At 33.6% G+C, this 11,516-nt stretch overlaps 1 protein-coding gene across 5 annotated transcripts; it reads left to right on the plus strand.

The window, feature by feature from the left end:
- LOC146883326 (zinc transporter 5-like) lies at positions 1-6,691 on the plus strand. Of its 5 annotated transcripts, none has more exons than XM_085667744.1 (4): positions 1-597; positions 741-884; positions 979-984; positions 6,386-6,691. In XM_085667744.1, exons 1-4 carry the CDS (start codon positions 1-3, stop codon positions 6,689-6,691), a joined length of 1,053 nt encoding a protein of 350 aa, XP_085523870.1. The 5 variants fall into 5 exon arrangements, with proteins under 5 accessions (XP_085523870.1, XP_085523871.1, XP_085523869.1 ...); XM_085667745.1 differs by lacking the exon at positions 979-984 and adding an exon at positions 3,675-3,680; XM_085667743.1 differs by lacking the exon at positions 979-984 and adding an exon at positions 3,889-3,894.
- Positions 6,692-11,516: the final 4,825 nt, after the last annotated feature.

Raw genomic sequence — 11,516 nt, forward strand, 5'->3', positions numbered from 1 at the left:
ATGGATAGAGTCAAGATAAACTATTTGTTTTCTTCTTTTATTCTCGTCTTTTTGATCGTAGTTCCAATAGTTGCAGCAGAATGTGAGGGAGAAAACGAAGATCGTAACACAGCTAAATCTTTGAAATATAAAATAATAGCTTTGCTATCGATCTTAATAGGGAGTGGAATTGGAGTTTGTATTCCTCTTCTGGGAAGAGTGATACCCGCTTTAAGTCCCGAGAAGAATATTTTCGTCTTGATAAAGGCTCTCGCAGCGGGTGTAATTCTGGCAACCGGCTTCATCCATGTCTTACCTGATGCATTTGAGAATCTGGCATCCCCGTGCTTGAAGGAGCATCCCTGGGGAGATTTTCCCTTCACGGGCTTTGTGGCAATGTGCACTGCCATGGGGACTCTCATGCTGGATACATATGCCACTACTTATTTTCAGAAACACCATTCCAATGTACAGATTGAGAGTGGGGATGTGGAGAGAGAGACAGGGTACGAGGGGCATGTGGAACTTCACATGCATGCAACACAGGGCCATGGTCATGGCCCTGTTCACTCCCACGATCAATCCTCCCAGCTTCTTCGCCATCGAGTCATATCACAGGTATTCATTAAGACTCTAAGTCAATGAAAAAAAATAAATAAATATATAAGGTTAAGGGACAAACTAATATTTTTTCTTCAAAAATCAGGGTTTCATTCTCGGTTTCTTTATTTGACAACGGGGGTTTTGAATCTGTTACACAGGTGTTGGAGTTGGGGATAATTGTTCACTCTGTTATTATTGGAATTTCCTTGGGAGCTTCAGAGAGTCCTAACACGATAAGACCACTGGTAGCTGCGCTGACTTTTCATCAATTCTTTGAAGGCATGGGACTTGGAAGCTTGATAGTAATTCAAGGTTGTGAAAGGGATAGTTGAAGGGATAGAGAAAATGTGTAGATAGTAGAGTGTGAAAGTAGTAGTTGGAGAAGTGTATTTGTAGTTGAGAGTAGTTGTATTGGATGTTGTGTTAGTTGTTCTTCATGTTACAAAATGGTAGGATACATGGGTATTTATAGACGCATAGATTATTCTAGAAACTCCTAGCTAGAACTAATGCAAATACTTCTAGATTTTTCTACATAGTTGAATGTTCTTGATTTTTCTTTCTATCCTAGGCTTTTCTCCAATACTCTAGAAGTTTCTTTACATTTCAACAACTCTATCTTATATTTTTCTAGATTCTTCTAGAATTTGCATTATACTCTAATACTCCTCCGTGATGCAAATTCGGTAACTCCAAGCATAGCGCGTAGTAGTTCAAATCTTGGTCTTGGTAAGGCCTTTGTGAAGATATCTGCAATTTGATCTTCTGTCGGGCAGTACTCAAGTCGTATCTTCATATTTGTTTCCGCTTCTCTGATGAAGTGGTATTTAATTGCTATGTGTTTTGCTCTACTGTGATGTATTGGGTTCTTCGTCATTGCGATAGCTGATTTATTATCACAGTTGATTGTAGTAGGTCCACTTTGTTTCTCTCCCATATCTTTGAATATCTTTCGAAGCCATATAGCTTGACTTGTTGCTTCAGCAGCAGCCACATATTCTGCTTCAGCTGTTGATTGTGCAACAGTTGCTTGCTTCTTTGATGCCCAAGAGAATATTCCCGATCCAAGCGAGAAAGCATAGCCTGAGGTGCTCTTCATGTCATCTATTGATCCTGCCCAATCACTATCGGTGTAGCCAATGATCCTTGAGTTAGTCATGGTTTTGTACCATATTCCAAACTCCTTTGTGCCTTGTAGATATCTTAAAATTCTTTTCCCTACTCCATAATGAATCTGACTTGGCTTTTCCATGAATCTTGATAGAAGACTTGTGGCATACATAATGTCTGGTCTTGTGGCTGTGAGATATAAGAGACTTCCAATCAAACTTCTGTAGCGTGATGCATCTGTTTCTTGTGCTCCATCATCTTTTTGTAGTTTCTCATTTACCACCAATGGAGTAGCGACAGGTTTACAATCATACATCTTGAACTTCTTCAATAGGGCTTCAATATATTTCTTTTGAGAGATAAATATGCCGCCGTCTTGTTGTTTCACCTCTATACCGAGGAAATAGTTCATCAACCCAAGGTCGGTCATCTCAAATGTCTTCATCATGTCTTCTTTAAATTCTTTCATCATCTCCAAATTGTTTCCTGTATAGATAAGATCATCGACATATAAGGAGACAATGAGGTGATACTGACCTTGTGCTTTAATATATAGTGTTGGCTCACTTTTGCTCCTCCTGAATCCTTGATCGATGAAGTATTGATCAATCTTGTTATACCATGCTCGAGGAGCTTGCTTCAAGCCGTATAAGGCTTTCTTTAGTCTTAGTACTTTGCCTTCATTACCTTTATTGATGAAGCCTTGAGGTTGTTCAACATAAATCTCTTCTTCGAGCACTCCATTTAGGAAGGCTGATTTGACATCTAGTTGATAGATGTTCCATCCTTTTTGTGCTGCTAGGGCTATTAGAGCTCTTATTGTATCTAGTCGTGCGACTGGAGCAAATGTCTCATTGTAGTCGATTCCTGGTTGTTGTGAGTATCCTTTTGCGACCAATCTGGCCTTATGCTTTTGTATAGTTCCATCAGGATTGAGCTTTGTTTTATATACCCATTTCACTCCAATGATGTCTTTTCCTTGAGGACAGTTTATGAGCTCCCAAGTGTTATTCTTCTCAATCATTTTAACCTCTTCTTCCATAGCCTTGACCCATATTTCTTGCTTTGATGCTTCCTCATAGCAGTTAGGCTCAATCATGGCCATATTGCAGGTTTCGTATATGTCTACCAAAGATCTTACTCGTCTTGGAGTGGACTCTAGTGAAGAATCTTCTAATGGAGGTGGAGAAGGCGTACCTGAAACTTCTGCCTCTTCTTGAATTTCTTCTTGATATTGTTGCACTGGAACTAAAGTGGTGCTTTTAACAACTTTTTCTTCTTCCCAATTCCAAGAAGCATTTTCATCAATTTCAACATCTCGACTAATGACGAGCTTTTTTGTTTGTAGGTTGTAAACTCGATAGCCTTTTGATTGTGTGCTATATCCCAAGAATATTCCTCGTAAAGTCTTGTCTTCAAGCTTGTGCCTCCTTTGATCAGGAACATGTATGTAGCAGATAGATCCAAATACTCGTAGGTGTTTGGCTGATGGCTTTCTTCCACTCCAAGCTTCAATAGGAGTCTTGTCTTTGACTGCCTTAGTTGGACATCTGTTTAAAATGTAAACTGCAGTGTAGACTGCTTCAGCCCAAAAAGTGTTAGGCATACCTTTCTCTTTTAGCATTGATCTTGCCATCTCCATGACTGTGCGATTTTTTCTTTCTGATACACCGTTTTGTTGTGGAGTATATGCGACTGTGAGTTGTCTCTCTATGCCTTCATCTTCGCAGAATTTGTCAAACTCGCGAGATGTATACTCCTTTCCACGATCACTTCGAAGTACTTTTATTTGTTTTCCACTTTGCTTCTCAACAAGGGCCTTGAATTTCTTGAATATTACAAAGACTTCTGACTTTGCCTTTAAGAAATAAACCCATGTCATTCTAGAGAAGTCATCAATGAAGAGGATGAAGTACCTGTTGTTGTGATGTGAAGGCGTCCTCATTGGTCCACAAACATCAGTATGTATCAACTCTAGTAAGTCTTTAGCTCTCCATGCTTTGTCGGTCGAGAATGGTAATCGATGTTGTTTACCAAGGAGACATCCTTCGCATGATTCATTATTCTCTTTTAAGCATGGAAGATCTCTCATCATGTTTTTCTTATATAGAAGCTTTAAGGCATATGTGTTGAAGTGACCAAATCTCCTATGCCAAAGCCACGAGTCATCAACTTCTGCCTTCATGGCAATATTAGTTCCAGGTTTGAAGCTTATGGGAAAGCTTCTATTTCTCTTCTCCATTTTTACTTGGCCAATTTCTGTCTTTCTACTGTCATAAATTTTGCATGTATCTTTCTCAAAGTGGAGAGAATATCCATTCTCCATCATTTGACCAATACTTAAAAGATTTTCTTTAAGATTGGGAACCAATAAAACATCCTTGATGAATTTCGTACCTTTCTTTGTCTCCACCATGACAGTTCCTTTGCCTTGAGACTCCATTATGGTACCGTTTCCTAGTCGAACTTTGACATTGACAGATTTATCAATGTCTTTGAAGATGCTTTGATCTTTGGCCATGTGATTGCTGCATCCACTATCCAAGTACCAACTTTCTCCTCCGTTAGGAGATTCTTGATTGGCATAAAATAAGCGTTGCTCCTGATTATGTTCTTCAGCAAAGTTTGTTTGATGCTTATTTTTATTACGACAATAGTTTTCTACGTGGCCAAATTTCTTGCAGTATTGACATTGAGGTTTTCCATGATGCCAACAATCTTTTTCCATGTGACTTGTCTTTTTACATATGCCACATGGGGGATATTTTCCTTGACGAGTCATAGGGAAGCTTCTAGAATTTTCTTTATTTCTAGAAATTTCTCCTCTACTTTTATTTCCTTCATATTCTTTATTCTGAGACCGTAATTTTAGTTTTGATTGAAAGGCATTTTCGACTGAGTCTTCTTCATGTCTTTTCAATCTTTGTTCATAAGCTTCAAGAGAGCCCATTAGTTGTGTTACTGACAATGTGGCCAAATCTTTTGTTTGTTCAATCGCAGTTGCGATTGCATCATATTTTTGGGGAATAGAAATTAAAATTTTCTCAACGATTTTTTTGTCAAGAATAGTTTCCCCATAGGCTCTCATCTGACTAACTATTTCCTTTATTCTAAAATAGTAGTCTTTAATGGTCTCAGATTCTTTCATTCTTATTAATTCAAACTCTCGTCTTAGAGAATGAAGTTTAACATTGCGTACCTCATCACTTCCTTGAAACTCTTCTTGTATTGTGTTCCAAGCTTGCTTTGCGTTTGTGGCACCTATTATTCTCGGAAAGATTGTGTCATCAACTGCTTGTTGAAGAGCAAATAAAGCCCTTGAATCCTTCTGTTTGTTTTCCTTCAACTCCTTCTTCTTAGCTGCAGTAAGAGTGGAAGTGTCTTCTGGAATAGTGAATCCCTCTTCTATAATGTCCCATAAATCTTGGGAGCGAAAGAATGTCTTCATTTTGACACTCCAAAAATCATAATTTTCTCCTGTGAAAATAGGTACTGGAATTGATGATGTTTGATTGGTAGTGGCCATAGGTTGAGAAAATATTTTGGAAGTAGTATAGAATGAAGTTCTAATTTTTTTGAAGTAGTTGAAAAGTTTATCTACGCCCAGTAGATGACCGAACGTAGCTCTGGTACCACTGATAGTAATTCAAGGTTGTGAAAGGGATAGTTGAAGGGATAGAGAAAATGTGTAGATAGTAGAGTGTGAAAGTAGTAGTTGGAGAAGTGTATTTGTAGTTGAGAGTAGTTGTATTGGATGTTGTGTTAGTTGTTCTTCATGTTACAAAATGGTAGGATACATGGGTATTTATAGACGCATAGATTATTCTAGAAACTCCTAGCTAGAACTAATGCAAATACTTCTAGATTTTTCTACATAGTTGAATGTTCTTGATTTTTCTTTCTATCCTAGGCTTTTCTCCAATACTCTAGAAGTTTCTTTACATTTCAACAACTCTATCTTATATTTTTCTAGATTCTTCTAGAATTTGCATTATACTCTAATAAAGCTGCATATCTCAGGTATCCAAATGAATTTGGTTGATTGATTTAATCTGAACAAAAAGAATATGTGAATGAGGATCCAAAATGCTTATATGTGAGTGAGGATCCAAGATGCTTTGTGTGAAATGATTTGTGACTGGGACCATGTGTGTTGTTGTGTTGGTATGGAACAAACAACCCAGGATTTTTGAACCTGTTTTTTTTTTATCTAATACTATCCCATGCCTGCTTTCTAACCCACTTTTTTAATTAAATTAATTAATGGCTTGATCCATCATTTACAAGTACAATATATGTGGGACCATATACGACTTTTCAACGGTAAATATTTAACTTTTACATCAAAATATTTCCAAGGTAAAAAAAAATTGTTTAGATGTATGACTTTGATGAACTATATTATTAATCACCACGCAATTTTTGTGTGATGTTAGTCATTATACATGACAACTAATGGTTTGGTAGATGGTATCCATAAGCTTATAAGTGTATGTGGGAGGAATTCATATATATAGAGACTGTTTGTATCGTTTAAAAAGTTGGTGAATAATTATAATTTAGCGAAGAAAATATGGTTAATTCTGTAGTTATGTCTTCTATCTGCAACTTTATGTGTATTTTTGAGAATTTCACTCCTCAGGAATGGAGAGGGATAAAGGATCTAACTTATAAATAAGTTCTATTGTTGTAGGCAAACTTCAAAAGAGTATCTGTGACAGTAATGGGATTGTTCTTTGCCTTGACTACTCCGGTGGGAATTGGAATTGGCATAGGAATCTCACGTATTTATGATGAAAACAGTCCAACTGCTCTTATTGTGGAAGGAGTTTTGAATGCAGCTTCAGCAGGAATCTTAATCTATATGGCTTTGGTTGATCTTCTTGCAGCTGATTTCATGAGTCCAAGAATGCAACAAAGTGGCACACTCCGTCTTCGAGCAAATGTTTTTCTTTTGCTTGGAGCTGGTTTTATGTCTCTCTTGGCTAAATGGGCTTAAGAAATACTTTTATTTGTATGACTGTTTTTTAGACTTCAATAATCTAATGAACTTGTTTTTTACGGTTAATTTTATTATTCAATTACTTTATATTTCGAAGTATATTAAAACTGATTCATTTCCGAGATATGAATTTTCAAGTAGAAGTATGAGAGATTTAATAAAACATAACTATCTGTATCATCTAGAAATTGTATTGAAACTTGGGACGATAATAATTTTAAAATTCTTTTATATTTAAATTTAATTTATTATAAATTAATTTGTAACATAGATGCCATCAGATAAAGTGTTCTAAAAGTATAGAGTTTCAATATTGATAACAAGAGCATTTGTTTTAGGTGAAGGATTCGATATCGGTTTACGGATGAAAATGCTATAGCACAACAATTTCACCCATATTGACATTTGTGTACATCATGTAATTTTGTTTGCATTATATATAAATAAAAGTTACATTCAGCATATAACAATAATAAGCTTGATTAAGGTTGAAAGTAGTTAGTTTTTTACAACTACTTTTATTTTATTTATTCACATTTTCGAGTAAAAGTATAATTCATGGATTCAGTTAGTTTTGATAGATAAAGTTAGTGGCCATGACAGCACAAATTTCAATGAGTTTTTTATTTTGTTAAAAATTTAATAAGTTGTTTAGTCTTTAATGGCCTAATTGTCAACGCAATTTAATAAGGATACTATACAATGAGTATTAATTAAATCAATCCTTGTATAAAATAAACAAATCTAACTTCCAAAATATTATGCTTAGGGAGTGTGTTAACATTGCTAGTATGTTAAAATATAACAAATTTTCTGTAAGCTATCAGTCATAAGCAACAAACATTTTGGCACTTATCTTTGGTGAATGAAATAGGAATTTTACCTGCAGAGGACAAGTGAATCAATTTAAGCAACATTACTAACTATGAAATACATCTAAAGGAAGCAACAATAAATACTTGCCAAGCGCAAATCATTATCAAGATCATAAAAAACTTCTTGTTCTATTTATCTATAGTTTTAAAGTTTTATATCATTACTGTACACTCGTTAACTTCGAATATGTTTTTGTTTGTCCTTTTTTTGTTTTTCAGGGTGGTGACTCAAATGTGGGAGCAGCAGAGGCAGTGGAGAATGTGGGAGAAAGTGGACACTGCTTTAATTTAGGAGTTTTGCTTTCAATTGTTTGGGATTAACGTGTTAATCTGCATCTTTCCTCGGTAGAGTAAGTTTAAATTCATCTTTGTAATTCTCATTTTAATCTTGCTAATCTTCACGCACTGCTTTAACATTCAACAAAAGCAGAGCTAAACAAGGTCTCAGTGGCAACCGGTAACAAACGGAATCTCTTAAACAGTTACCATTTTCAAGCTATGGCCAACTAATCAACGCAATAACAGTGGATTTTGGGAGATGATTTACCAGATTTGTGACATTTTCCCGCTTCAAAACAACCAGCTCCGCCCCAATTTTCCAAGACCTTCCAAGGCCAAAACCATAGCTCAGTTAGAAAGGATTTATTAAATGGTAACATAAGATTTGGGAGAAGAATGCTTAAACGAGTAGTGTCCGTCGCAAGTGGGAGGGAGGAAAACAAAAACTATCTTTTAAATTCAATCTTTCACTCTTTTTTTTCTTTTTTTTTTTTACAGTTGTTGGGACGGCCAGCTAACAACGACCGTACAATACACGTGTAAACATCCTAATGGGAAAAGCTTTTCTCATTTTTCTTAAACTAGGTTTGGATTATTTTATCAAATTAAAAGAACGTAAATATATGAATTCATCTATAATTTTGGAAAGGTTCGTACATCATTAGTTTCACAGTTATAACCTTTTTTCTATCAATTTTTCAGCATCAGGGACAACATCAGTATCTTTATCAACCCAGCAACACAAACTACTCCTGCTAATATACCGAGATCATTAGTGATTTTTATATCTTTAAAAATTTTAAGAATGTATAATTTTAACTTGTAATTATATACCGATGTCTATGTTATAAAAATTATTTTTTAAATTATTGTTTAAGTTTGTGTAAAATGTCAAAAATATGTGAAAATTATTTAAAAATATTTATAAAATTCATATTTAAATTTTACAATTATTTATTTATTATTTTACACCATATTTTAATTATTTTTACTATTATTTTTATTATATTAGGACTAATATGTTAATATATTATTTTATTATTATATTATTAAGAACCATAGAGCTTTTGTTCCTAAATATTATATTACTTGTTTATTTTTTATGTACCACACCTAGCCGGCCTAGTCGAATAATAACTAGAAAACCCGTCCATGTAACTACCAAGGCTATAAATAATAACAATTACCATACACATGCTAAGATACCCGGACTAAACCGCTAAGGAGCAACATTGATCAGACAAACCAAAGCAACAATAACCGCCTAAGCCGCTAAAGGGTAACCGGCATAGGCCGTTAACTCCACGAAACTAACCAAGGACTTGGCAAAACTAGAACATTCCCATAAGATTCATCAAGTCCACAATAATCGAACTAAGGGTCTGGGCTAAGGTCCAGGCCCACCTATAGCCCAAACAAGGGCTCAGCGCATGACGTGGCCAGACATAATTATTAATCTATAAATACGCATGGACACCACGAATTAAAGGTACGCATTCATTACTTCCCTAATCACCAGATTTGACTTTCTTAGAGATTTTGCTGACTTGAGCTTCGGAGTCCCTTCTGCACGTAACCCCTCTCCGGACCAAACCGATCACACCGAGATATCCATGAGCGACATGTATCAACCGGGAAGAAGCCTGCTGAGGAGATAGCGAACCAGGGTAAGGTAATACTTGTGTCTAACATATCTTGTTTGTTCTCTGCAGGAACATTCTATCATATTTTTAACTTTTATTGTTTTATATTTTGCATATTAATGTATTTCCACTAAATTTTTTCAATTTATCATTTTTCAGATTTTGATAATTTATTAAATACGAACCTTTCTTATAATTTAAAAATATTTGAAAGTGGTTTAGAGATATTATAAGAATCTGTTAAACAACCTACACTATTTTACAATTTTTTTTAATGTTAAAATTCAAATTTTATTGGTATATTTTTGATTTAATTAGTCAAATAGTACCACTTTCATTCTAAAGTTTTAGTTTGGTGATTATTTTTAGCGAAAATGTTAATATATATATATATATATATATATATATATATATATATATATATATATATTTCGAATTCCAATTTTCACAATATATGAATCTTAATCTTGCAATAATATTGAAATTGAAATAGTTAATTATTTTCATATCTTTAAAAGTTTAAAAATTTATAATTTTTATTTTTTACCTTATATTTTTATTATATTAATATTATTATATTTTATATTTACATTATTACATATTATTATATTTTCTAATGTATTATTATATCATTATGGGTCAACGAAAATTTTTGAATATTTGAATTTATATATTTTTATCAGAAATATTATAAAGTATTTATTACAAAAATTAATTTTTTGTATATATTTTTCATTAAATGTTAAATTTAATGTTTGCTATCACATTTTTTTTCTTTTTTATTGTATGTTACGATTTCAAATTTGAATCCAAAATTTATTAATATTATTATATGCATTATGATTAATTTTTCACAATTTAAAAACGATTTGATTTTCAATGTATTAATTTTGAAATTTATTCTAAAAACACACGGAAGGAATATATTACCTAATATTATCTACGGCTTGATGTTTAAAAAAATCAACTATGAGAAAAGTTCGGTTTCGAAGGACATTAAATGAAAAAAAAAAGTTTCCAATGTAAATTCAATGTTATGTAATATTATATAAAAATATAAAATGATAATATTACAATAATTCTACGTAAATATAAATTTATTCTTAAGTTAATATTTAAATTGATATAAAGTGAAGAATACAAAGGAATTTCCTATGGGGATGGGGTTTGAGGGGAGGAAGATTGCATGGGTGAAGTGGGAGCAAATGTGTAAACCTAAGGAAGAGGGTAGACTAGGCTTAAAAGATATGAGATTTTTTAATTTTGCTTTACTTGGCAAATGGAAATGGAGACTTGTGAATGAAGAACCAGGTCTGTAGAGAGATATTATAATATCAAAGTACAGGTCTTGGAGAACGCTAAAAGATATAGAGTTCTACCCCCTGTAGTTTTTCTTAGAATCTCTGTATTTTTCAGTTTTTAAGTCAGTTGGTTGTTCATCTATCTAACTGAAAGCTGAGTGGTAGTTGTTTGAAGTCTCCTGGAAGTTAGTTTCCTTTCTTAGCTATATATAGCTATATCACAACAATCAATGTTGTTGTAATAATTCTTTCCCCCAGGAGTAAAATCAAGCTTCAATTCTCTGAAACTCTATGAACCTTAATAACTCCAAATTAGCACTAAATATCAATCAAATATTTATATAAGGTTACAAACTTACAAATATAAAATAAACTGTGAGAAAATTATTCAAAATTAAAAAACAACTTTTTTAAAAAGAGTATTTCCTTTGCTTCAAATCCTTAACTTCCACTGATTTTTAGATGTAATTAATGGCTTTGTGTTACTGAGTTGGATTGTCATATTATTCAGGGATAAGAGTTTTGGGCAATTGACAGGACAAGTTTTGGAGCAATCGCTAGGACATGTAGACTCTGTAAAATTATACAAACAAAGCTCATAAGTAGATCAAGTCTAACCAGAGTTTGTCCCCAACCATGCAAAGGTTTACATCTTCTAAAGCAAATGCTTCATATTAAGTTGTTTATTACTTCAAACCATGAAGTAGGGTAATTAATGGGAACT

Source organism: Vigna unguiculata, chromosome 10, assembly GCF_037176805.1.
Source record: "Vigna unguiculata cultivar grain cowpea cultivar isolate G323 ecotype 2 chromosome 10, ASM3717680v1, whole genome shotgun sequence".
In the NCBI taxonomy this organism is placed as follows: domain Eukaryota; kingdom Viridiplantae; phylum Streptophyta; class Magnoliopsida; order Fabales; family Fabaceae; genus Vigna; species Vigna unguiculata.

What these genes read in the sequence shown, in the direction of transcription:
- LOC146883326 (XM_085667741.1), top strand. Translation starts at nt 1, where the DNA reads ATGGATAGAGTCAAGATAAACTATTTGTTTTCTTCTTTTATTCTCGTC. An exon ending in GCCATCGAGTCATATCACAG is followed by an intron (nt 598 to 740) that starts GTATTCATTAAG and finishes TCTGTTACACAG; the next exon opens with GTGTTGGAGTTGGGGATAAT. An exon ending in TCAAGGTTGTGAAAGGGATA is followed by an intron (nt 910 to 6,401) that starts GTTGAAGGGATA and finishes ACTTCAAAAGAG; the next exon opens with TATCTGTGACAGTAATGGGA.